The following is a 24,848-nucleotide window of genomic DNA, read 5'->3' on the forward strand; positions in this document are numbered from 1 at the left end:
GGAGACTCCCACTAGTTTACTCCAATTTACAGGCACATTATTTCTCCAGTTAACACCTACACCTGCTTGTAATGTAATTTATCACTGCATTTGTGATTGTGTGTAGAAGAGAAAGAGGTTGAGCCTGAGGAACTGGGTCAGCCAAGTCTTCCTCCAGAAGCTGCTGAAGAGGGCGATCTCCATGACCTGTGGGAGACATCGGCTAAAAAGCGGCGGATGAGCCGAGAACCTACTCTGGACTCCATCTCTGAGCAACCTGAGGAAGACAAGGCGGTACAGAAGACATCAGGGGAGCAAGAGTTGAAGGATCAGGAAAAAGTGGAAGTGAAGTCACTAGAGAAGGAGGAGGTGATCGTGTCAAAGAAGACGGATTCCAAACTTAACACCAGCTCGAAGGAGGAGTCCAGCTCTGGGGGATCATCGCTGGTGTCATACCTCAAAAAGAGTAGCACGTCTGCAGTTACAGCCACTAATGATGCAGAGACACTCTCTACTGAGAGGTTCTTTGAGCATTTCCAGATGGCGGAACATAGAACTGTACATATCACCAAGGTGGAAACAACCACAGTTCAACAGACAACTGAAATTCCCGTCCCAGCAGAGAAGAGGAGTGAGGAGGAGGAGGAATTAAGCGAAGCTGCCATTAAGATACAAGCTGCCTTCAAGGGTTACAAAGCCCGCAAGGACATGCGCCCAGTCTTTAAAGAAACCTTCAAGGACCAGACAAAAGAACCCAGTGGTACCATCCATCTTGAATGTGTGGTCAAAGGGAAACCTGACAATGTGCGTTGGCTGAAAGATGGAGAACTACTGACGGATGGAAAACACCACCACATAGACATTTACAATGATGGTACATGCTCACTGGTCATCACAGCCATCACCACAAAAGATACTGGGGTTTACACCTGTGAGGTCACTAATAAGTTTGGAGTGTCTTCTCACAGTGGAAAGGTCACCGTAGGAACGGCGAGAGAATCGTCTGGCCGACGGCCACTAACGGTGGGTTACAGCGCTGACAGCGAGGCTGAGAGCTCCTCGGGCAGCGAGATGGACGAGTCTCTGAGGCAGGCGAGCAGGCGTCTCCGCCGCTTGTTGCGCACACGCCTCCCACCAGATGTAGAAGAAGAGCCCTTCATCAGCGCAGATGAAGGAGACCTGCGGCCCCCAGATCCTCACTCCTACCGGGAGGATGAGAATTACATCTACATCCGCTTTGACACGAGGGCTGAGGCCGACGTGGCATCAAAGAGGTTCCAGGAGATGTTTACTGTCCACGGCGTTCCTGTGGAGACCACCATCATGGAGGCGGGGCATCACAAAGTAGAGCTGCGAATAAGAAAGATGGGCTACTCTCAAGATGGCACAGAGACCCCCACAGAAGAAAGACATCCCCCCGCTGTACTGGCTGGAGCACAAGGTTGAATTAATCAAAAACAGTTAATTTTTATTCCACAAATGTCTGTTGTTCCATTTAAATTAACAAATGTGTTCAATGTGTTATTTGCTCTCGTTATGTAGCTGCTCCAGTCTTCTTGACAGAGCTGCAAAGTCAGGACGTCCCCGATGGTTATCCGGTCAGCTTTGATTGCGTTGTGATCGGCAAGCCCCCTCCAACAGTTCGCTGGTATAAAGATGGCAAGCTGCTGGAGGAGAATGACCATTACATGATCAACGAAGACCAGGAGGGCTGCCACCAGCTTATCATTACCACCGTGCTGCCTACTGACATGGGTGTCTACCGCTGTACAGCGGAAAATAGCAGTGGCATCGCATCTACTAAAGCGGAACTCAGAGTGGACAGTGAGTAAACCCAATCAACATTAGATTTTAAACACTCAAGTCCAGCAGCATTGTAAAAACACTGATTTAAAAACATCAATGTCCTTTCCTATACTTCCCACAACTTAATCCTATAAATATTTTCTATAAGTGTCCTGTAGCTCAGATTACGATACAGCTGCAGATGCCACTGAGACATCTTCATATGTCAGTGCCAAAGGCTACATCTCCAGGTAAGGTCAGGTGTTTTGCAATTTAAAATACATTTATGATGTATTTCATCAATGGCAATTCCAGATTCATTGAGTGTTACACCTCTGCTGTCCTCGTGCAGGGACACTGAGACATTTGAGTCTGTAACTGAAGATGATCAGCTTCCACAAATTGTGGAGGAGCTTCATGATGTTCACGTCAGCCCAGGGACACCGATTGTTAAAATGCAGCTCAAAGTAAAGGGTGCGTTCATGCTGATGGTGCTACTCTCGAGTGCTGGCTGACAGATATTTAAATACCTTTTGTTTGTCAGGCTTCCCCAAACCCAGAGTATACTGGTTCAAAGATGGCCACCCTCTGCGATCATCAGAAAGAGTCCTTTTACAAGTCGAGAGAGACGTTCACAACTTGGAGATTCTGGAGGTGAAGAGGGAGGACATGGGCGAGTACTCTGCCTACATCAGCAATGCAGCCGGTTCTGCTTATTCCTCAGCCAGACTAAGTGTTCTGAGTATGTATCTAAATGACTGTTGGGAATGGCAGCAGAAAAGGTGTTTAAAGAAAATGCTAACATTTATATTTCCCACCAGGTCCAGGGGAGATTATGCCTCAGGATAAAAGAGGTAATTTGACATTTTACCTCCAGGAAAAGTTGCAGCTCCACTTGTATCATCCTTGACTTTGCTCTCTTTCATGCCGGATTTTGACAGATGCCAAAGAGCCTCTGGTTCCACCTCGCTTCCTTGAAAGATTCAGCAACAGGAAGGTGAAACAAGGAACCAGCATCACTCTGTCCGTCAAAGTTGAAGGTTTGTGGTTCGTGGGTTTGACACTTGACGCTGATCTGGGACCAATTTTAACGGCGGTTCGTAAACTTTATCAGGCTCCCCTGCTCCTATGGTCTCCTGGCTGAAGGAAGAATCAATGGAGGATGTCCTGTGGATCAAACCTGATACCAAAGGATATAAAATAGCCAGCTCAGGGCACCGGCACAGCCTCATCTTGATGGATGTGGGCACAGAATATACTGGCGCCTACACCTGCATTGCTACAAACAGGGCAGGACAGTCCATCTGCACTGCCCACCTCGAGGTTGATGATGGTAAGAATCTAAATGACATCTTACAAATTAAATGGACATTGGAATAGACTCCAGCACCAAGAAATACCAAAGCCTCTACTTTTTTTTTTTCTTTTTTACACTTGAATAATATGGTTCCTTTCTTTTGTGTAGCACCGCAACCAAAGAAAGAGACAAAAGTACCAGAGTAAGTTTAACTCTTTGATGTGGCATTAGTGTAACTAAAAAAAGCATGTGAATATTAAGAAAATATACATTTTAATTCAAATATTTTAGGGTTCTTGGGATTACAGTTAGTCCCCCAGAGGAGGAGGCACCAACAGGAAATGGTGAGATGGATTACTAGATTCCCAATTATAAAAATAATGTAATTTTAATACTGATCTGTTCTCTTCCCTTATCTTAAGAGGGTAAAATTCCCTACTTGGGTGAAGTAGGAACTGAAGAATTCCTCATGAAACTCACCTCTCAGATCACTGAAATGGTGTCGGCCAAGATTACACAAGGTAAACCAGTGTTACGGACCGTTATGGAACATCGTCGAGCATGTGATTTTAATCAAAATGTATCACATTTATGTATATAATTTAAAGGATTTCACTTAAGTGACCCATGAGAAGTAGCTTCTCATTACTCTCATTGACATTCATCATCGCTTGTCATTCAAGTGTTGAACCTAACCTTTATCCTGACGCTACTGTTCATTATTTGATAACATAAATCCGTGTTAATTTCAACTGAATCACTTGATATGTCTTGAAGTGTCTTTTGGCACTTTCATTTTTGAATTTAAATTTTCTTGGTGTGAGGGTGAAAGCCATGTTGTACTTTCCTGCTTGTTTTTCAGCATGTGTGTGTGTGTGTGTGTGTGTGTGTGCGTGTGTGTGCGTGTGTGCGCGCGCTCTCCCTGAATATGTCACCTTAAACCTTTCAGTGCTTCATCCAAACATCCTTTAAACCCATCACTCGAGCAGCCCAACCACTTAAATGCTCATCCAAATATGAATTTGTTATTCAGACAGCTTACAGAATCAAGAAGTGCTCCAGTGGATGAAATCTTGGCCCAAAACTACCAGTATGTATCAGCTTTATAATAATCTTAATCTAAAGGCATCTTTAAACTTTTAGATCTTCCGATGATCTGTAGGAAGTCCTTTGGCTACCGAGAAAAACTGTTAATGATCTTTACATGAAAACGTAATTGCACTATTTCACTGGCTGTCTGAGCTCCTTTAATCCTTCAATCATTTTAATCTCTTGAAAATGTTTTCAAAATTACCGGTATTTAGAATTATGATTAAAAACCCTTTCGGTATACATTAGATTCAGGAGAAGTATTTTTCTCAGTTTGTTCTTGCATGGTGCGGCAGTACTAACAGTCAAAGTTTGCCACTGGTAAAGCACCAGTGCCTCACAGACACGACTGACTTTTTTCAGCGGCGACTGAAAGATTTTAAATGTCTCATAGTTCTCCGTGCTAATGACCCGTCTGCTCTCTGAATTTCCCCTCACGTGTGCCGCTACAGCATCGCTGCGAGTCCCAGGTGCTGACAGTGACGACGAGACCAAGACCCCGTCTCCGTCCCCTCATCACGGTCGCTCTCGTCCTCCCTCCCTTGTCGCTGACTCCTCGTCGGAGTCTGATGAAGGGGAGGCTCGGGGAGAGGTGAGTCGCAGAAGTTTATCCAAAGGAGAACAGATCAGTGTTTTCTTCCCAAGTTCAAGTTAGGATCAAGGACCTTTTTGGTGAGGTCGATGCCCAGATGAATGAACTTTGGACCACAAATAACCCACAAATGTATATTTTCGCAGATGTTTGACATCTATGTAGCAACAGCTGACTACAACCCCCAAATAGCGACCAAAGAATCCATCTCTCTGAAGGAGGGGCAGTATGTTGAGGTTTTGGACTCGGCTCATCCGCTTAAATGGTTAGTCCGGACTAAACCCACCAAAACAACACCATCCCGCCAAGGCTGGGTCTCACCAGCCTACCTGGATAAGAAACTTAAAGTACGTCCTCCTGAAAGTAAAGCTCACTCACAAAACTTAAGCCCAAATTTAATTGATTCTCATCTTGTTATGCTCCAGATCTCTGCTGACACTGCCGAACCCCCAGAGACGAACACTGAGGAGGTGTCTGAAGGGGAATACAAGAGGAAATTACTGTGAGTAAACGACATCTTCTCTCACTGAGGAACTACTAAAACTACAGGACAAACCATAACCAGGACCTTCATGTCCCCAGCCAATTCATCCAAGACCTGATAAATGGTGAATCCCAGTTCATAAAAGATATCGACTTCTTCACCTTCCATCACTTGAAGCATGCAGACAGTCCGGATGCACCATCTGAAGTCAGCAGCCAGAAGGAGGCCATCTTCAGGAACATTGAAGACATCAAATCCTTCCATAACAAGTGAGCTCATGTCTGTTTTTTCCACTCTGGGAAGCAGGAGGATTCTCATGGAGCTGAGTTTCACACAGTGTTTGTCTCATAGGGTCTTCATCACAAAGCTGAACGAGTGTGAAACGGATGATGATATTGCCATGTGCTTCCTGAAGAACAAGGCGGGCTTTGAGAAGTACCTGCACTATCTTGTTGGTCAGGATGTGGCTGAATCTGCTGTGGGGGACAGGACAGTCCACCGCTTCTTCAAGGTCACACCAGAACAGTGATGCAGAACTGTCATTTAACTATTGTTGCGTGTTACACCCTACTAAGTTTGGAAGTTTTTACTTCATTGTAGGAGTACACTGACCAAATCCAAGCCAACAAAGACCCTGCAGATCCAGCTGTACGCAGCATCAACGCCTACTTACAACAGCCTCTGGAGATGATCCAGAAGTACAAAGCTGTTCTTAAGGTGAGGCCCCGGCACATAATGCCCTCGAATGGTGTTCCGAGAGAAGACATCACTATTTAATCGAGGTTGAAACCTTTTTTTCAGGAACTTATTCGGAACAAAGCAAGAAATGGGCAGAACTGCTGCCTCCTGGAAGAAGCGTACGCCATGGTGTCTGCGCTCCCTCAGCGCTCCGAGAACAGCCACCACGTCTCGATGATTGAGAACTATCCTGCCACGCTGGAAGTGTTAGGAGAGCCAATCAGACAGGTCCGTTTTCATTTCTGAATGATTGAAAGGGTTGAGTTTTTATTTAACTTGCCTCTCTAAAATCAGGGACCCTTCCAAGTGTGGGAAGGAGCTCCAGGAATAAGGACATCTTCCAGAGGCCACCACCGTCACGTCTTCCTGTTTAAGAACTACTGCATCATCTGCAAACCCAAGAGAGACAGCAACACTGAGACGCAATCGTACGTCTTTAAGAACATGATGAAGGTAAATGTCCACCATCGTCGCACACATTTTTCCTTTTACACGTTGTTTGTTCTGACTTTTTCCAACTCTGCCGCAGTTGAACAACATTGATGTAAACGAGACCGTGGAGGGTGACGACAGAGCGTTTGAGATCTGGCACGAACGCGAGGACTCTGTGAGGAAGTACACGCTGCAGGCTCGGACAGTTATTGTCAAGAACTCATGGCTGAGAGACTTCAGAGAACTGCAGCAGCGATACAGCATTCCTGCGTGGAGTGAGTGTAGCGCACACACCCACACACACACACACACACACACACACAGTCTCCCTAATGACTTGAATTTTCATGATTAATCCCTGCAGGTCCCCCTGACTTTGAGGAAATTCTGGCAAACTGCACAGCAGAGCTGGGACAGACGGTAAAACTAGCCTGCAAAGTCACAGGAGTGCCCAAACCCTCCATCACCTGGTACAAGGGTATGTCACCAACAGCACTATGATCATTTGGAGTCATTTTATTTGCGTCTGAGACGAAGAGCGTCATATCGTTTCCTGTAGATGGACGTCCTGTAGAGGCAGACCCTCATCATATCATCATCGAGGACCCCGATGGCTCCTGCACGCTGATTTTGGACAACATGACTGCAGACGATTCTGGCCAATACATGTGCTTTGCCACAAGTTCGGCGGGTAACGCCAGCTCCCTCGGCAAGATCACCGTCCAAGGTCAGTGACACGGACGGACCTTTATATGCAATTAGAATGCAATATATTAACAAGTGCATAAAACTTTTGCTGGGGAAAAATTTACTCTGCTAACAGTTCCAAATAACATCATGTCCAAAAAAAACATCCTCATGGCAAACTAACTTTTTTTTGTAGTACCTCCTCGCTTTGTCAATAAATTGAGGAACTGCATATTTACTGCTGGTGAGGATGCTCAGTTCACCTGTGTCATTCAGAGTGCCCCCAGTCCCAAGATCAGGTACACACACACACACACACACACACTATTTGTGAACCCAGTTTCATATTGTGTTCACCTCCAACCCTGTTTTCTGGCTGTTATTCAAGGTGGTTCAAGGACAGCAGGCTGCTGACTGAAAAGGAAAAGTATCAGACCTACAGCGAGCTTCGTAGTGGCGTTCTGGTCCTGGTAATAAAGAACCTGACAGAGAGGGACCTGGGACACTACGAGTGTGAGGTTGGTTGCTCATAAAAGCCTTCTTCTTAAATATGGACTGCAGAAACAATGTAAAAACACATAGACTTTTCCCAGCTGTCCAACCGTCTGGGCAGCGCCAGGTGTGGCGCTGATCTGATTTTACCGTCTGCTGTGGCGCGCACCGGCGAGCAGGCCATCACAATCGAAGGTAGGAGCGCTTGTTAGAACAGAGTTGTAGAGCTACACACTCCGCTTTATACTCTGCGTATTATGTTTTCTTTAGATTTGTATATTCATGTGGATCCTACTTTCCACTTTTAGTTACAGAACAGGAGACTAAAATACCAAAGAAAACCATCATCATGTAAGTGTGAACAAACTTTCTCAGAGTCTTTAAAGCGTTTCCTGTGGATATCCTGTGTGTGCATTTCTGCGTAGTGCATAAGGCCTGGGGTGGGCCTTCTCCACCAAAGTGTTGCTTCTTTAACCTCCAACGCGTTACACATCTGTAGCATGTGGAGAGTGTTGCTTTGATAATGTGTTTTGTTGCCAGTGAAGAGACGATTACCACTGTGGTGAAGAACCCACGCATGAGGAGACACCGATCCCCAGGCTTGACCGTAACCGGACCCCACCGCTCTGAGACTTCCACCCCAGAGGGCCCTCCGCCCAGGCTGAGGAGGATCCCCACCCCGAGGAAGGCGACCATCCCGACCCTGTATGTTACCGAGCCTGAGGGCGCTGAAGCCAGAGCCATGGAGAGTAGGCACAGGTGGGTCGAAGTAGAGGAGGTCATCGAGTATAAAGTCAACAAATCCCCCAGGCTGTCCAGGAGGAGGGGCGTCTCGCCGGCGGGGTCTGACCGAGCAGCCACTACCTCCAGACCCAAACGACCGGCACCAGAAAACCCAAACGCCAACAATTCCAACAATAAGCTGGTAGAGCAAACTCAACTCCAGGGAGAAGTCAGCAGTCAGCAGATCTCTTGGGAGGATGGAGAGGAGGGTCCCTCCGACAGCGTCTCTGCCTCCGAAGTCAACTCTGATCCACTTGAGCTGTCATCTGTCCTCATCCCAGCAGGACAGGACCAAGAGGACGATCAGCAAACTGTTATATTCGAACCTGATGATGAAGGTGACCGTCATCTGTCCCAGGTTCTGGCACAAGAAGGCCGAGTCCTGGCCCTCGAAGACCTGGAGGATTACGTCCCAGAGGAAGGCGAGACCTACGGTGCGTCTGACGCTCGCAGCCAGGCTGCAGAAAAGCCCTGCGAGGTGTCGGTGCTCCAGAGGGAGATCGGAGGTTCTGCAGTGGGACAGCCGGTGCTCCTCAACGTGGGGCGGCCCACCGTGGCCCCGAGGCAGAGGAGCGGCTTCTTTGCTCGGTGCAGAGATCAACTCTCTGGCAGCCTTTTCTCATCCGCTGGGCCTCAAAGCGGAGCCAGGTCCAGGGCGGAGAGACACGTCCCCATCCAGGTGAGCCACGCCAAGCTGGAAGTGAAGCCTTCATACTGCTCAGAGGTACAGAGGGTGGAAGGAGGGCAGCAAAGCTTCAAAACGCAGGTATCGACCCAGACTTACGACTACACGTCGGTGGGAAAACCAGTCACTCTGCAGATCGGCGATAAGCTTTATCAGAACCAGTAGAAGTAAAGTGTTTTCAGATCACACCATCTTAGTCTTAAACTGGGACGTTTCTACTTTCATCATCAATGAGACACACTGAAGTTTATTTGAGAAACCATTCCATACTGAAGCTTCATATTCTGGCTCTCCGTCATGACAGTTAAGACTCAGGTTAGACCGAATTGTAGACGCGTCACTCAATCCTAAACTGTTACTAACCGCTTCACGACACCTGCGGGGTGTCGTTACGATAAACTGTGCATGGAACAAATGTCTGAGAACTGTATTTTTCATTCGTTTTGGTTCTTTGAGATATTCCGGCTTCTTCAGTTCTGAAACACGACTGTTTTAGTCTCCTTCAAACATCGTTAAGAACCTTTAAAAAGTCTCAGTGTGAGGACTCTTACTGTTGTGACCTTTAAGATCTTAGAAACGACAGACCATCCCAATATCATAAATCATGACATTAACAGAACAGGATTTATAGGTCGCTGCCATTTCTTTCTTTTACTGGTGTCTCCATAAATGTAGAGTTTTCCCATAATTCATCACTGGATGTTCGGTGGCATGACGCCTGCTCGTCCAGAAAAGCTGTAATAATATGCAAGAGGGATTATTTAAACACTGGTGAACTGGGTGGTTCTTTAACTTCAAGTTCAAGTCAAAGATTTAAAAAAACGGTTCCACTAACGACGCAAATTCACTGTTGTGAAACGTGTTTCTAGTGCCGATGTTTAACTTGTTTTCTGATGGTGCAGTGTTGATATCACAGGGATATTTATCTGATAGTATAGATGCTAGTTACTGCATGTCTTTGTGTTCATAAAGCTGTGTTAAAGACGGCAAACCATCTGGAATGAAGTACGATTACCAAAGAATATTGATGAAATAGTGTTGGAGCTCGCAGGATTCACTACCTTTGGAAATACAACTGCCCTTGATAGATTCGACCCCCCCCCCCCCAACTCACTTTTAGTGAGTTATTGGATTGTGTTGTGTATGAATATAAACATGAAATGTCAGTATTTCATCTGCATTAAACGGATATACAGCAAACGAACAACTGGTCGGACTTCCTTTGTTTCAGTAAAGCAAAGGTTTCTTCCAGTTTTGTAACATTTTTATTCAAGTTTTACAGACATCATCTCTCTGCCGGGTTTTCACTGTTCCAACTGAAATACATTGTTTTATCGCCACAAAGGCAAATTGTTAAAGTGACTGATTACTGACAAACTGACATCTGCATGAATGGACACAACATACAAGCGCTGTAGGTGGACGCTTTAATAATTTAAAGATTGTATTATAGAAAAAAAAAAACCAGCTAATTTTTTTGGACTAAAATGAACTTCACTGTAGATACATGTCTAAAAGGAAAAGATGCTGTATTTTTTAAGCCTTTCAAGATGACAAAAAAGATCTTTGTCCAAAGACTTCACTGCAGAAAGTAAAATGAAAAATTTGTTACACAATATTGTTACAAATTTACACATGTAAACTAGTTTGGTAAAACCTAAACATATTCTGGTGACGTTTAATGCAACATTGTCCACATCTTATGGGATTAATCCTTCTATCAATTTAATATTTATGTAACAAGACAAATGTTACTGGAGCACAAAAGAACTAAAAACAAAGCACAATTGTGAACTGGAATCACTGATTTCCACAGAACCACTGACTTGAATGTCCCTATACAGGTTTTGCTGAGTGTGCACGTGCTGTGTGTGTGTGTGCACGTGTTCATCACTCTGGAAATCTAAGATAGAACCAGAATATCAAGACAAGTGTGACATACCACAGGATGGAATGAGTTCTGATACATCCTGTGAGTGTCTATTTATGGGGGCGGGGCTTCGCACCCTGACAGGCAGACTGACGGCAACGTTACTGGAGTTTTTCTTCTTTACAAATTTTTTTTTTAGAAAATGAAAACAATTGCTGCTGGTAGAAAAACGATCCACTTAATGGCTTGGGCTTATTTTGCAATCACTACGTTTAAACAGAGTGTAAATCCGCCACTTGTGGATCTGAGGGTTTGAGGTTTGCGGACCACCAGCTGAGGGAATGTCCCGAGTAGAATAGAGGTCTGAGGATTCGGTGAGGAGTGGCTGACGGGGTTAAAGTGAAATCAGGCGGGATTGTGCTCCTACGAAGACACTTTCATTTTGTTGACCACATTAATTTCCTGGAGAATAGAAAAGAAATCATGAAGCTTAAGTAAATCTTAAATCGGAACAAATACCATTATTTACAGTGTGGAATATTTCGTTAAATGGCGACGTCTTGTGGACATAATGGTGAACTACAAGTCATGACACGATCTGGGTGAATATTCAGTGCATTTTAGATTTAAAGGAATGAAATTTGGGTTTAGTGGTAACAAAAATTCCAGGGGTAGTTTTTCTTGTTAGAGAGGCAGAGTTTGAAGCTTTATTTTAACTTCACCATCAAGCTCAATGCACAAAAACTCCAATTATTATGCTTTACTACTGCTGATGTGCGTACCACCTCCACGTTAATGCACCGACAGGTGAAAAGACTCTTCTAACGATTAGCGGATGAGCTCATAACTTTAACTCGACCTGATTCCCAAACCTGTTCCAAAAAACTCTTTATATAAGCAGGTTAACAATATGGCTGTTGGTTAGATTAGTTCTTAGTAGAAACAGACTCAGCTCTTTCCTCACCTCCAGAACAGCGTTTTTTAACTGATCGTAAGCATCCTCCAGATTATCATTGACGATCACCACATCGAAAATGCCAGGTTTTTTGCCTAGAATGAGATACACTTATTTGCTTTATAGTGTTTTTATTTTTGCAACAAAACCCTCAATTACTTACTGAACTCAATTTCATTCTTGGCTGCGTTGAGACGCTTCTGCAGGCTCTCCTCTGATTCGGTTTTTCTGTCTCTTAAACGTTTCTCCTGAAACACACGCAGATGATTTAGTGACAGTTTAATGTACGTACAGTAGATTCCTCACCAAGGATCACCTGAAACCAGTATGACCAGATACCTGCAGCACAATGACTACCGTCACACCCAAGAAATGAAGACCTTCTCAGGCAGGTATATTCGTGCATGGTTTACCTTTATCGATATGCTTACCAAGACTTCCATGGATGGCGGCTGGATTGAGATGTAGATGGGATTGAGATCTGTCTTTTTGATGTTCTTCACACCCTGCATGTCGATGTCAAGTATACAGATCAGGTTCTTGGCCTGGACGTCCTGCACGGCGGCTTTACTCGTCCCGTACATGTTCCCTGAAAACTCGGCGTTCTCGATGAACTCGCCCTTGTCGATCCCGGCCTTCATCACATCTCGGGTGACGTAATGGTAATCTGAAACCCCCGAACAGAACAATGACTGCTGACCCAAGTTCTAGCTGCGATGGAGGTGCAGAAAGAGGAAGATCGAGCGCTACCTTTGCCATTCTCTTCGCCAGGCCGAGGATTTCTTGTTGTATCTGAGGAAGAACAGACGTCTGTCAGAATTTTTTACAAGTTTTTTACAACTTTAAACTGGTGCAGGGTTTAAATAAGAAGCTAAAACAGCATCATTTCTGTCGCATTCACTTCCTTTAGAGCCAATGAGTGCGCATGTCTCGAGCGTTTACATGTAAGAAAAGCTTGATGAGCACCAGCAGCCTCCAGTTGTGTTATTAAATGCTAAATGAGCGTGTTTAGTGGCCCACTTACGAGAGACGCTGAAGCCAAAGACGTTGTTGTATTCTTTCATGAGCTTCTTGAGCAGAGTGCTCTTCCCTGCCCCGGAGGGGCCGCTCAGCACCACAGGCCTGGGTCCAGCCATAGCTGAAGGGACAACAGAAAGGAAAGCTTCGTAAAGAAACCGACGCGCCACCTCTGGAGTCCTCTCATGCTGAGTCACAGAGGAAAGTGGTCTACCAGCGGACATTCTTGTGGCGTTAAAAGACTTTGCTGCAGCAGAATATCTGAGTTTAGCGAGCGTTGCTCTGGCAGGATATAGTCCACAAACCAGCAATCGTCCAAGACAAATCAAAGGATAAGCCCAGAATAGCTCCCATAAGAGCCGAGGCAATCAGCGAGGATAGAGAGGAGTAAACACTCAACAGACGCTCAGCTCAAGAACTGTAACAATCCACACAATATCAACCCCAAAGATGAACACTAACTTAAAATATTCACAGCTGGCTGATCGCTCATTTACAACCGGCAAATCTAGGTGAATTCTTTCAGTAAAGAAAAACAGGAAAGCCTGCAGTCTCCTTACCTTTCCACACACACCCACACACTGAGCTGACAGGCAGTGAAACAAGCAGGGTGTGACTGTATCCTGGTCAAACACATACAAGTCCAGGAAGAGACAACAGTGGAGGGCAGGGTCAGGTCTACGCTCACACCCAACCTCTGTGTAAAATGATGTTTATGAAAGGTGATCCTATGTGGATGTGCAATCCTTCTGTGTTCTCAGTGTTTATATTAAACATAAGAAAAGCAGCGAGTACAGACCGACACTCGTAGGGGTTACTACTTACGTCGGTGTCAGTTATCAGACGGGTGGGCGATCTGTCCAACTATCAGGTATTCCTGATGCCATGATGACAAGATTCTCTGGAAGCTAATTCTTCTGGACTTTCTAATCACGCTATCAACTGAACGCCCCGCAGCCGTCTCGTCTCCAGGCAAATCTGATGTGGTCAGGTTGTGTTTGCAGGTGCAGATGACAACAGGCATTCTCTATGGCCTCTTCAACACCATAGAAGCTGTAACACAGCTAATTAAAGGTGCAGGGTTTCCTGTTTCCCCCTCAAACCAGTGATTAAGGCTCAGGACTTGTAGTGTCACTCAAAACTCCACTGCCATTGAGTTTAGCCATTAATAGAAATGATTGGAAAGCTTCTTTGACACCATAAAGGCAAAATGACATCACCGGTCACTAAAAAAAACTGTAAAAACCTAATTTTTTATTGTCAATTGCTTCAGGGACCGAGTTAACATGCTGCGCAGTCACATGACAGGAAAGGAGAAGCATGGGAGTTTATTATCAGACACTGGCTGCACTGTTCTTAACATTTAACATGTGCAGTAGACCTCCAGTTATTAATTTGTGCCTTAAATTTAATTTAGATCATGTGGATTTTGACCCAGTCTGTCGCGTGCTGCAGTGCTGTCTGGCCAGTCCGACAAACAGGGTTAAATTGGTTGTTAAATAGGGTTTTTCCTGTCTAAACACAACAAACAAGCTCAGCAAAGCAGCACTTTCATTTTTCATTATGATGGAATATCAAGGGTAAAAATGATCTAGCCGATAACTGACAGAAACTCAGCCGCACTTTGACTCACTGATTGCAGCAATAAAAGCAACAGTAGTTGTAAGGAAATAGAATCAGAATTTACATGTTGGTAAATATATATTCCCAGAATAAACAGATTATTTATTCCAGACAATCAATTGAGACAAGCTGGATAAAATGAGGCATCTTAAAGGTACCTAACACGTTTCTTTTACTCAATTTATCAGTTTATGCAATAAACATATATAACTTCATCTCGCAAAACAATAATAATGTATGTTCATGTGCATCTTTAAAATACTTGGTGGTGATTTGTGGCCATCTTAACTAAATCATCTGCTTTTCTTTTTAACCATAAAAGACTGTACAAATTCATAACGTTATGACCAACACTACATGCATTACGGTATTACATAAAAGTCTATAGTGTCGTAGTTGTTAGTTTAGGAGCGCAGCCGGTTATCGGGTAAAGCTGTTTCCGAAGCTCTCATCGTGAGTTCAGCACAAGTTGCCATGGTGATCTGGCCAGGCCAAAAGAGAGCCACCAAACACTGCCTAACCGACTAATTTTGCCACGCATAACTCGTCTTTGCCCAGTAATTCCACCACCACCTTCCTCATCAATACCGCAGCAAAAATGTCTGAAGGCTTCTAAACTGGCGCACCGACGGCCGATGAATGACGATATGAGCTGCGTTCTTGCGGTAAACATTAAGTACACAGAGAGAGAAACATCATCTTCTTCTTCCTACCTGACAAACGCTTGTAAATAAATCTCATGAACATCAGGGGCTACGTTAGTCCAAGACTTTAGGTCCGTCTGCGGAGGATTTTCTTTCTCCTCCTCTGAGTGCTGTTTAGAGCCATTGGCGAAATCTGTGCTACGTCATCACTGCGGGCCAAAACATCAACACGTTACGTTCGCGAGCGTCGGGAATACGCGCAACACAACAGACACGAGTTTAAATCAAACATTACAAGACTTAAACGGAGTGGTTTTAATAGACACAGGGGAGTATATAGCAACTGGAATTTTGTTTGTTTTATCAGACGAACTTATAGTCTGATAAACTTTATACTTTGTTTTAGGCCTCGAAGTCGCGTTTGCTACATAGCTTAGCCTTAGCATTGGGTGACCCGGCGAGCCCTGTATATTGATATACAGCACAAGTCAAGGCCAAGGTGTAAACTGACACATTACAGGACTTAAAATACATGTAGAATACACACGATTAATTCACTAGTCTCCAATAACAACGACACGCCCCGATGAGTGAATCCTACAGGTCACGCTGCTAAAGAGACGACAGCAAGTTAGCTGGCAGGGTAGTTTGCGCGCTAGTTTTTCTCGATTCGCTGAATAAAATGTTTGGTTCTTCGAGAGCTGGAGGTGTCCGCGGAGGCCAGGACCAGTTCAACTGGGACGACGTAAAAGTCGACAAGCACAGAGAAAATTATCTCGGTAAGTGGCCGCCCCTGTCTGTTATCTGCGCCCCAGAGACGCTGCTAAGAGCTGTTGCTAATTTGCAGGCACTCGTGTAGGACAGTAAACTACACACCGCGATGTCGGCTTCCACATGCTCCCTTTTTCTTATACCTGTTGCGATAGATTCCCTCATTACACGATGCGGTGACTGATCTGGCCTGGTCCCGGTTCCCACGATACACACTGGGGGTCCTGTTTCTGCTCCCCCCTTTTATCGAACAGACCACCCCGCTATCTCAGCTCGCACTACTGTCAATTTGCCAGTAAAGTCCAAGCTAGCATTACGTAGCACCGAGAGCCGGGGCATATCTCGACAACAGCAGTTAAAGTAAACTTTGTTATCTGGAGTGCAAAGACACATAAACACGGAGTAACAAGAGTTTCCCTTTTAATCTGATGTGATGCCCGTGGTTAAACAGTAATATTAAGAAGAAACCGAGCTTTTTGCGCACACATTAATGACTGAAGAAAACCACAAAAACCAGGAGCATCATTTTACTGCACCCGGGGAGAAATGGGGATTGGGTGCCTTGCTCAGAGACACTCCAGCTCATGGCAAATCCCGGGATTTAAACCGGCAACCCTCCTGTTGTAAATCCAATTCCTGTCCCAGCGACATAATAGCTGTAGAACTTTGAAGTTTGGTTTTCCTTGATTAAGAAAGCCTCCATGTTATGTTAACCTTAAAAAGAACTTATTTGCATTTATGTAGCAGTCCTACATTGAAATCTGGATACATTATTAACATTATATAATGTATTCTAAATGTATTATTATTGGTTATGGAGTTCTTGTGCAGTCATAACACACTGAACGTAATTTTCCTCAACGAGCTGCCGTTTCTCTGTCATGTTTCCAGGGAACTCTTTGATGGCACCAGTAGGCCGCTGGCAAAAGGGCAAAGATCTAACATGGTATGCGAGAGACAAAAAGGGCAAAAGACCTTTATCCAAAGCAGAAGAACTTGCTGCCATTAAGGCTGCAGAGCAGGAGGCGATGATGGCTGCACTGTATGTACAACCTCATGTCAAATGTCCTCTTTATAAATGCCTCAGTGACAACACTTGATTAAATAGAAGAAAAGACATTTTTAATGAGTTTAAGATGAGACATATGAATATTTTTCTTTCCCTCCTTGGTGCAGAGGGCACAAGACCATCAAGAAGCAGCCAACGGGCCTGACCAAAGAGGTAGACTGCATCACTTTGCAGCTGATTTCAGCCAAAAATAGTAAAAAATTACAGGAATTATTAGTTTTTTTAATTTAAATGTTGTCAAATGTTTTGCAGGACCTTGTGGATGTTTACAGAAGGGAAGAGGCTGATGGGGAAGAGAGAAATGTGGATCGCATCTCTGGCTTAGGGAGCTCTGGGTGAGCATTTCTGTTTTCGAACAGTGTCAACCCTGATTCTTATTCAACACAACTGTGGCAAAAGATCAATGTTTCTGAATGGTTTCTCCTTTAGTTTGGGGTCGAAGAGAATGGTGCTTTCTCAGAAAGAAAAGGAGGCGGCTAAAATGGGATTGCCAGTTTTTACAGTAAGTTTTTTCCTGATTGAAGCAACAAGTTGAGTTGAGTTTAGTATGACCAAATTTACTGTCTCAAATACTATAAATAATTACAGCACCACAAAACAGAGGCTTCATCAGAGATGGTAACAAAGAAGCCTCCACAGTATGAAGAAAAAGGAGATGTAGAACAACGGTGAGTAGACGATGGAAATGCATCATCTGGAATTAATTCCTGAAAAACTGTACTATTTAAAGTATTTATGGTTGCTGTTTCAAAATTGAATTTCACTTTATTAACATTGCAGAAATGAAAAGAAGAAGAAAGAAAAAAAGAACAAAAAGGAGAAAAAGAAGAAAGAAAAAAAGAAGAAACGGCAAAGAAGAGACTCGTCCTCGTCAGACTCGGACGGCAACAGGAAAAGGTTTGTTGATTTGTGCCTGACGCTTAACAAATGACCTCAATTATTAAACACTCGACAGAGTGTATATTAACCTTTATTTTCACGTCAGATTTAATATTACAAGTTCAAACTCGTCGTTAGAATCAATTCCCTCTGGTCGCCACTAGAGGGCACCAAAGTGCCGCTCGGTATATCGGCGAAGCCATAATTTTAGGATTTGGCTGCGCTCGTCTCATGACTTGAGGACACAGACTGAGATGATGCACCTGATTGAATTCTGTAGATACTTCATGGACGTGAGGGATGATTGTATCTGCTCTCTCAGCGGTGTGTTGTCCTCCAGCATTACTCCATGGTACCTGATCAAACATGCCTCAACTGTGGATTATTTGTCTGCTTTTATTGCTTCAGGCAGAGAAAAGAACACTCTCATCATAATCCATCATACCACAGCCAGAGCGGAGCCAGACCCCATGACAGCCATTCAAGGGGGGGAGCGAACGCCGAGCGACAGCCTTCCAGTCCCCCACTCCGACGGCAGCGACATGACACAGACTCTTCTGATGGGGGGTCTCCTGCTCCCCGCAAGGGCGTCAGCCACAAGACAGCCCCCGCTGGTGTCACACAAAGCCACAGGCGACGCCACGACACAGACTCAGACGACTAATGTCGTCACCACCCCCAGTTTAAAGATGTAGAAGGCGGTTTTATAGCAGCTTGACTGGTCCTGAAGACTTCACTCACCCTGTATGTCCTGTGGTTTTTTTGGGGGGGGGGTCAGCCTCTTTAGCCAATTAATTGCTGAAGTTGCTAATTTACAAATATTCAATTTTTTTTTTAAATAACTATTTTGTGGTGTCACAGTTTCCAAGTGTTTTCATCAGATGTCCTCTTTTTTAGCATGAATGTCATTTTTGCATCTGGCCATAGTGGCTGTTAAGTCTTTAGTCTCGCTGTTGCAGACAGAAAGACTCATTTCCTGTCACCTGTGATGATAGGACAGTGCTCAAACAAGCACGGCTCCAACATTTTGATGCAAAATAACTTAATTTTTATTTTAAATTCCACTTTGTTCTACTTTTGTCATGCGGGTCCTCCTTAATCCCCCAGCGTTCAGCTCCGTGACTGGTGTGCTACGTCTGGAATGCTGTCCAGCGGTCATAATGGAGTGTACTGTTTGCATTTGCTTTGAATTGTCCTGAAAGGGGGCATTCTGTTGGCTGGCACCTGGGGGGGGGGCACTAAAAAAGAGCAAGGCATTCATAAAAAAGAGTGCAAGTCCTTTTTATATGAGCCAGTGCCATTGGACAGCCACACACAGCTGTGCTGATGGAGCAGTGGGGGAGAAGGCTCAATGTCTGTCCTCTTTGCAACAGCGCCACCCTCTCCTGCCATGTTTTCTAGGCATGGCTGCATTAACCATAGTAGCCTAATCAACCTGCAAGAATGCTGTCTCCATACACCCCTGCTCGGTGTCTCAGGGTGTGTGTGCTCATTACTGCGCCAACCAGAAGATTAAGCAGTTAATTCACAATCCTCTGTCAATGGTGGCACAAATGTGTGGCTGTGTTCATATTTTGGTGATGCCAATATACAAATAAAGTCCCTTAATACACCAGCAATTGAGTGGTTTTGAAATGTAACTTCTAGCAGCTGATGCTATAATGTTGAGGCACTCTGGTTGTCATGTGTGTACCTGCTGGTTCCATGTGTGGGACCCCATTGTGGGTTTGCCTGTGTTCTGGTGCTGCTGCCCTGCTATCAGGTTGTCTGTTGTCGCCTGGTCTTGAACCAGGGGAACCTTGAGCTCACTGCTTCTCAGCCCAATTCTCAATGGACTGAGCTATCACCACCCACCACCCTTATGGTTTGGGGGTGGTATTCAGATTCAGGTTCAGAGCTGGTCCTGGGCCCAAAGTCTCTCCAAAATTAAAGCAGGTGCTGCCTATGATGGAACTCTGACAGACTATCAAAGCATCCACGTGACTCAATGATCAACCCTGCAGCAGTTCAGATGTGCTGAATTACAAATAACCAAGAAAAGGCAACAGTTGTGCTACTAGTTGACTGGCAGGGATGTGAGCAATGCTCGGTAAAAAACAAAATGACCCCACGAATCACAAGTTTCAGTTTATATATTTTCTGAACGTTTAGGCTAAATCAGTAACTGATTTCCATGGAGTTTAGTCATGTGACGATAACAAGACACCACTAATGGAGCCCAGATAGTACGATTCACCATGGCAACGGCAGCAGAGAAACAGGAAGTGGTTCGCCTACTTCTTCCCTCACAAGAAAGGGAAACTTTCACATATTAAAGGTGGAGCGACGACTGTGGAAATAGTTTCAGTTTATTACACCAAGAAGCGGAAAGAGACCGCTGCAAAAAATGCCTTTCCAGTCTGACGTGAACAAGAGCTTTTAATAGCACAAGTCTAAAAGTTTTCCACGTTGATGCAAATCTCGGGAAACAGCAACAGCTTGAATGAAAGAGGAAACAAAGGAGTGCTCGTGTGTTTGTAGGAAGACGGTGTCGATGTCAAACATTTGAGTTTTACCTACAATAAGTTAAGAATAAGTTACGAGATTCCTGCAAACAGTCATCAAGGGAGGAGGAAAAGATATGGGAGTAGACGGCTAAGTGTCGACCAGATTCTTTTTTTTTTTTTTTAGAAACCCCAAGTAAAGGGAAGTACACACTGATTTAAAGTAAGCTCTTATCTGGCCAATGTTCACAAGGTTGTTACAGTCATATGACAGAGTTCTCAGCTGCTTGATGACCACTGATTTACTTGAACAAAGACACAAGATTTTATATTCTAACAAATCAAAACAAGTGAAAAAAAACACACAAAAGTTGAGGAATGTAATCTAATAATTGAAATAAAAAAGACTAATCAAAGTACTTTTATAACTACACTCGACAATGGTGTTTTTGCTTCTTCCATGGACAATAAACTGTATTTCCATGTCTGCAGAGCTTTGGCTAAAGCTGCTGAGCTATTGTCATGTGCTATTCTCTGTGAATACTGCATGCTCCACACATATCAAATTACAGTATTGGGGTGTTTGAATGCGTGTTCGGTGGGGGAGCGGTTCCTGAGAGCGTTAACGCACACACCCACAACATTAAAGACCAAAAATCAACATTGTGGAGTTTGGCTAAAAATGATATATTCCAAAGTTCTACCTGAGGCTGATTCGAAAGAGCCGCTGAAAATATAATGAAGCAGAAAGACGTGAGATTATTGTAGCAGTACAAGCCAACACAAATGTAACACAAATGTATCACAAATGCTGGCACATCCTCACTGGCAGGTTAAATAGATCGTCAGTGTTTTACAAATGGCCATTTAGGGGGGCGTTACACAGTGCTAATGGCTAAAACGAACAATCAGAACATCAAGTACGCACTTGGGTGATTTAGTTTTCACAGAACTCCCCTGGGACGACTCAACGTCTGCAACCAGATTGGGTGCAGTTGGACTGCACCGAGGTCCTGATGCCACCACGTGCATGTATATTCTTTCACCTTCCTTTATGATATTGTATATAGAGATGCTGCTGTCCAACAACCGTGTAAAAATAACTACCGCAACAGTTCAGTAGGCCACCCTTTTACTAAATATATTAACAAAAACAAAGAAAACAAAGACAGCTTTACAAGAATAGATAACCCGCACCAATGAATATTTGGAAAGATAAAGCTCAGACTGAGGCAGCATCCAGTGTGTATTCTGGATAAGGTAACCCGGGTTTGCAGGAAAACTAGGCCATAGATCGTGTGGAGCACTTTAGTTGGTGATTATGACTTATTCTTGAGCTGATTAGACAACCAATCCAGTCCTTCGTAGAGGCCATCTCCAGACGTGGCACATGTTGCCTGGATGTACCAGTTTCTGCTGCGCAGTTGATGGAGCCCCAACTTGTCTGTGACTTCTGCAGCATTCATCGCATTTGGAAGGTCCTGCAAACAACGGTCGGCAAAAGCTTAAAACGGCAACTTGTAAATAAACAGACGGAAAACTGGAGGAAATGTCGAGATAGAGAGTGCAACCGAAAACTCGTGGAGTGTTTGGCTTACTTGTTTATTAGCAAACACCAACAGTACAGCATCACGCAGCTCGTCTTCGTTCAACATTCTCGAGAGCTCTTCGCGTGCCTCGGTACATCGCTCTCGGTCATTGCTGTCCACGACAAAGATTAGACCTGCACCGGGGAAAAGGGCGAATTAATGAGTTCGACTGCTGTTTCATGTGGCCCTTTGTGAAGTTTACACCCATTTTTAGATAAAAGGGATGTGCTGCCAAAGTTATTCAAGTGGGAAAAAATATTAAACTTTCCATTATCTCAACTTATCACCGTCTACTCCTGAACGGCTCCACTATAGTCTACATCCACCCACCCCAGGCAATTCTACTTCTAGAGATCTAAAGGGTCTGACATGGTGCTGCCGTTTGACATCATCAATAAATAAAACAGGATTATAGTGCATTAAGACAAATAATGGCTTTTATAATCTAATTAGTGCTCTGTGTTAAGTGGCCATGTCAGTCAATCTCGGTGCCATTTCTTGGTTTTGTTTTATTATTTTTACATTAATGGTGTAGCTTCAATTGCACTGATTGGACAAAAGAAATAAATAAATCAAAGAGCCAATCTACCACCTAAAGTTTCTAAGGTTTTGATTCACTGTATAAGTTCTGATGTCAGACCACGCCTCATCAACAGCCTGTCCACTTTTCCAACCGCTTCCGAGCCTGTGAAATTGAATGTGCTCTCAACAACTGTCTGCAAAATAAATAAATTTAAAAAAAAGCCTTATTCTTAGCACCTCAGCGTGGTGGACTAAAGGTCACACAGTCCATGTATGTCCAGAATGAAAGTGCTAAAAGGTCTTTTTAAATGACATATTCCATATAATAAGAGAAAGACACAGTCAAAGGAGGAGGAAGCAGTGAGGCAGTGCAAAATGCACCAGCTGAGCCCCTCAGCAGCCTTCAAGTACCAAGTGCACAGTGATACGCAAGGAAGGACTGAGCAGGAGCTGGCCAGGGCCCCAAGTTCTACAGCAACATCCAGCTAAACATGTGTATCTGTCATTTACCTAGGTACTACCACAAGGATACTATTGAACTTCAGTAGAAAGACATAATTGAAATGATCAAATAAATCCCGTCAATGAATCATTAATAATCCACAGCTACCCTGTGGTTCACCTGATTTGCCAGACCCAAGGCAGCGAGGTTTGAGCACTGAAATAATCAGCATATTTAAGTCAGACTATATTTGAAACCACATTGGTTTGGGGGTTCTTGGGTTATACTCACATACTCCAGCAGATATGTGGGAATTTCCTCACAAAGGCTCCGTATTTAGGAGCAGGATTTAAAAGACTATCATCTTGAAGTACTGATCTCGTTAGTCCAATTTTGTCATGGTAGTTTTTGAGCAAAGGCCTACCTAAATTTACTGAAACAGAGCTCCATTTCAGGCTACACATCTGCGTGCACGTACCCTGTGTGTTCTGGAAATAATGGCGCCAAAGCGGTCGAATTTTGTCCTGACCACCGACATCCCACACCGTGAAACTGATGTTCTTGTACTCCACCGTCTCGACATTAAAACCTAAAATACAGTTAAACAGTCACACCGAGGCCTGAGCAAAGTCACCGACAAACATTTAAATTCCTCGTCATCTACCATAAAATAATGATTTTACCTATTGTGGGAATGGTAGTCACAATCTCTCCAAGTTTGAGTTTGTACAAAATTGTAGTTTTTCCTGCAGCGTCCAGACCCACCATGAGGATCCTCATCTCCTTTTTCCCGAACAAACCTTTAAAAAGAGCTGAAAATGCGCTCCCCATTGCTGCTGTCGGTGGAAACTAGTATGATTTTAAAATATGCCAATAAAGATAATAAAAAAAAGTGAACCAGTAATGAACAAAAGAGTTTATCTTTAAGGCACCTGAAATTAGAAAAAGAAAGGAATGTTACTATTTGACAATCCTAACAAGGAAACCACGACTCTTGGATTCGATTTCAAGTCATTTGGACAAAGGAGGCGGTTTTAAAATGTATGTCGGAAATACAGCAAAACTAAATTTAAGACGACTTACTGCAGTATTGGTACTTGGTTTAGCCAACAGCATTAGCTGTCCAATGTGCAAGTTGTCCAACCAGTTTAACTTGTCGAAATGGAGGACTAGTCAGTCCACGGTTTTACTATTTTAACTGTGTTTTTAGCTTTATCGTCAACATAATGCGTGTTACAGCGACAACATGAACGAAGAAATGAGGGGCAGTGTCAAACATGTTATGTGAGCGACGCGGTAAAGTTACTTAAAGTTGGGTTGAAAGCGGTTAAGTTTCTCAGCGGTGTGTCCACAAAAGCCGCCACACAGGCGTTTGACAAACTCGATATTTTTTCGTTTTCCGAAGACCGAACTTTACACAATCGGCACCGTCTTCATCTCCTCAAAAAAAGTGTAGCTTCGCACTTACGCCACTCAAACGTTTCCTCTTGTCTTCTAATCGTTTCTCTCTTCTGATAAATTGGAGTTATTTGTCACGTCAGTGAATCGATTCACTTCCGTGATCATAAAATACTTCCGTGATCACCAGTTTGGGAAATGTCACCTCTTGTGGTAAAATGGAAAATTACGCCTGTTCTTCAGCAACAATATTATTTCTTCATACATTTGTTTGAGGTGCCTTTGTGTCAATTTAACATTGTAAAAACCGGCTGGACAATCGATAGCAAAGTCACCTATAAATCATCCAAACTCAAAAAGTTGGAGTGCATAACTCGCACTTTCCAGCAACTACATTAACATTGAAGTTGAAATTTGATTGAATGGGCTTTATTTGTAATTAATGGGGGGGGGGGGGGGGGGGGGGGGGGGGGAGTATATGACATTGCCACATTAAATAAAATATTTTTAAAAACTAATCATTCAGTGAAAAAATCAATCAAT

At 43.9% G+C, this 24,848-nt stretch overlaps 4 protein-coding genes across 10 annotated transcripts in view; 2 read left to right on the forward strand and 2 right to left on the reverse strand.

Annotated features, from left to right (window-relative positions):
- The window catches only part of obscnb (obscurin, cytoskeletal calmodulin and titin-interacting RhoGEF b), a 40,928-nt gene extending 30,682 nt beyond the window's left edge, over window positions 1–10,246 (forward strand). For both annotated transcript variants that reach the window (XM_029830585.1, XM_029830586.1), the window contains 28 exons: window positions 107–1,420; window positions 1,522–1,803; window positions 1,934–2,015; window positions 2,117–2,238; window positions 2,309–2,506; window positions 2,586–2,618; window positions 2,706–2,804; window positions 2,879–3,097; window positions 3,230–3,263; window positions 3,353–3,405; window positions 3,484–3,582; window positions 4,095–4,151; window positions 4,603–4,742; window positions 4,889–5,089; window positions 5,168–5,244; window positions 5,325–5,495; window positions 5,578–5,737; window positions 5,827–5,943; window positions 6,028–6,192; window positions 6,259–6,417; window positions 6,494–6,671; window positions 6,761–6,874; window positions 6,956–7,123; window positions 7,280–7,382; window positions 7,472–7,601; window positions 7,677–7,770; window positions 7,884–7,926; window positions 8,116–10,246. In XM_029830585.1, coding sequence (XP_029686445.1) covers window positions 107–1,420; window positions 1,522–1,803; window positions 1,934–2,015; window positions 2,117–2,238; window positions 2,309–2,506; window positions 2,586–2,618; window positions 2,706–2,804; window positions 2,879–3,097; window positions 3,230–3,263; window positions 3,353–3,405; window positions 3,484–3,582; window positions 4,095–4,151; window positions 4,603–4,742; window positions 4,889–5,089; window positions 5,168–5,244; window positions 5,325–5,495; window positions 5,578–5,737; window positions 5,827–5,943; window positions 6,028–6,192; window positions 6,259–6,417; window positions 6,494–6,671; window positions 6,761–6,874; window positions 6,956–7,123; window positions 7,280–7,382; window positions 7,472–7,601; window positions 7,677–7,770; window positions 7,884–7,926; window positions 8,116–9,208 — 5,705 coding nt within the window. In that variant the 3' untranslated portion in view covers window positions 9,209–10,246. The remainder of the gene's footprint in view (window positions 1–106; window positions 1,421–1,521; window positions 1,804–1,933; window positions 2,016–2,116; window positions 2,239–2,308; window positions 2,507–2,585; window positions 2,619–2,705; window positions 2,805–2,878; window positions 3,098–3,229; window positions 3,264–3,352; window positions 3,406–3,483; window positions 3,583–4,094; window positions 4,152–4,602; window positions 4,743–4,888; window positions 5,090–5,167; window positions 5,245–5,324; window positions 5,496–5,577; window positions 5,738–5,826; window positions 5,944–6,027; window positions 6,193–6,258; window positions 6,418–6,493; window positions 6,672–6,760; window positions 6,875–6,955; window positions 7,124–7,279; window positions 7,383–7,471; window positions 7,602–7,676; window positions 7,771–7,883; window positions 7,927–8,115) is intronic.
- Window positions 10,247–10,289: 43 nt separating this feature from the next.
- guk1a (guanylate kinase 1a) lies at window positions 10,290–16,223 on the reverse strand. Of its 5 annotated transcripts, none has more exons than XM_003975379.3 (8): window positions 16,067–16,223; window positions 15,222–15,361; window positions 12,893–13,006; window positions 12,619–12,660; window positions 12,300–12,535; window positions 12,032–12,116; window positions 11,878–11,963; window positions 10,290–11,375 (listed from the first exon to the last, which is right to left on the reverse strand). In XM_003975379.3, exons 2-8 carry the CDS (start codon window positions 15,253–15,255, stop codon window positions 11,337–11,339), a joined length of 636 nt encoding a protein of 211 aa, XP_003975428.2. In that variant the 5' UTR covers window positions 15,256–15,361; window positions 16,067–16,223; the 3' UTR covers window positions 10,290–11,336. The 5 variants fall into 5 exon arrangements, with proteins under 5 accessions (XP_003975428.2, XP_029686454.1, XP_029686455.1 ...); XM_029830594.1 differs by lacking the exon at window positions 16,067–16,223 and adding an exon at window positions 15,700–15,841; XM_029830595.1 differs by lacking the exon at window positions 15,222–15,361.
- Window positions 15,799–19,502, forward strand: c22h1orf35 (chromosome 22 C1orf35 homolog). The gene is made up of 8 exons (XM_003975378.3): window positions 15,799–15,931; window positions 16,815–16,965; window positions 17,100–17,145; window positions 17,245–17,327; window positions 17,422–17,494; window positions 17,581–17,660; window positions 17,773–17,889; window positions 18,280–19,502. The coding sequence occupies exons 1-8, from the start codon at window positions 15,835–15,837 to the stop codon at window positions 18,533–18,535; spliced, it is 903 nt and encodes a 300-aa protein (XP_003975427.1). The 5' UTR covers window positions 15,799–15,834; the 3' UTR covers window positions 18,536–19,502.
- Window positions 19,503–20,201: 699 nt separating this feature from the next.
- On the reverse strand, window positions 20,202–24,529 carry arf1 (ADP-ribosylation factor 1). Of its 2 annotated transcripts, none has more exons than XM_003975335.3 (5): window positions 24,376–24,529; window positions 23,591–23,839; window positions 23,386–23,496; window positions 21,953–22,077; window positions 20,202–21,835 (listed from the first exon to the last, which is right to left on the reverse strand). In XM_003975335.3, the coding sequence occupies exons 2-5, from the start codon at window positions 23,736–23,738 to the stop codon at window positions 21,674–21,676; spliced, it is 546 nt and encodes a 181-aa protein (XP_003975384.1). In that variant the 5' UTR covers window positions 23,739–23,839; window positions 24,376–24,529; the 3' UTR covers window positions 20,202–21,673. The 2 variants fall into 2 exon arrangements, with proteins under 2 accessions (XP_003975384.1, XP_029686458.1); XM_029830598.1 differs by lacking the exon at window positions 24,376–24,529 and adding an exon at window positions 23,991–24,330.
- Window positions 24,530–24,848: the final 319 nt, after the last annotated feature.

Source organism: Takifugu rubripes, chromosome 22 (genome assembly GCF_901000725.2).
Source record: "Takifugu rubripes chromosome 22, fTakRub1.2, whole genome shotgun sequence".
NCBI lineage: Eukaryota > Metazoa > Chordata > Actinopteri > Tetraodontiformes > Tetraodontidae > Takifugu > Takifugu rubripes.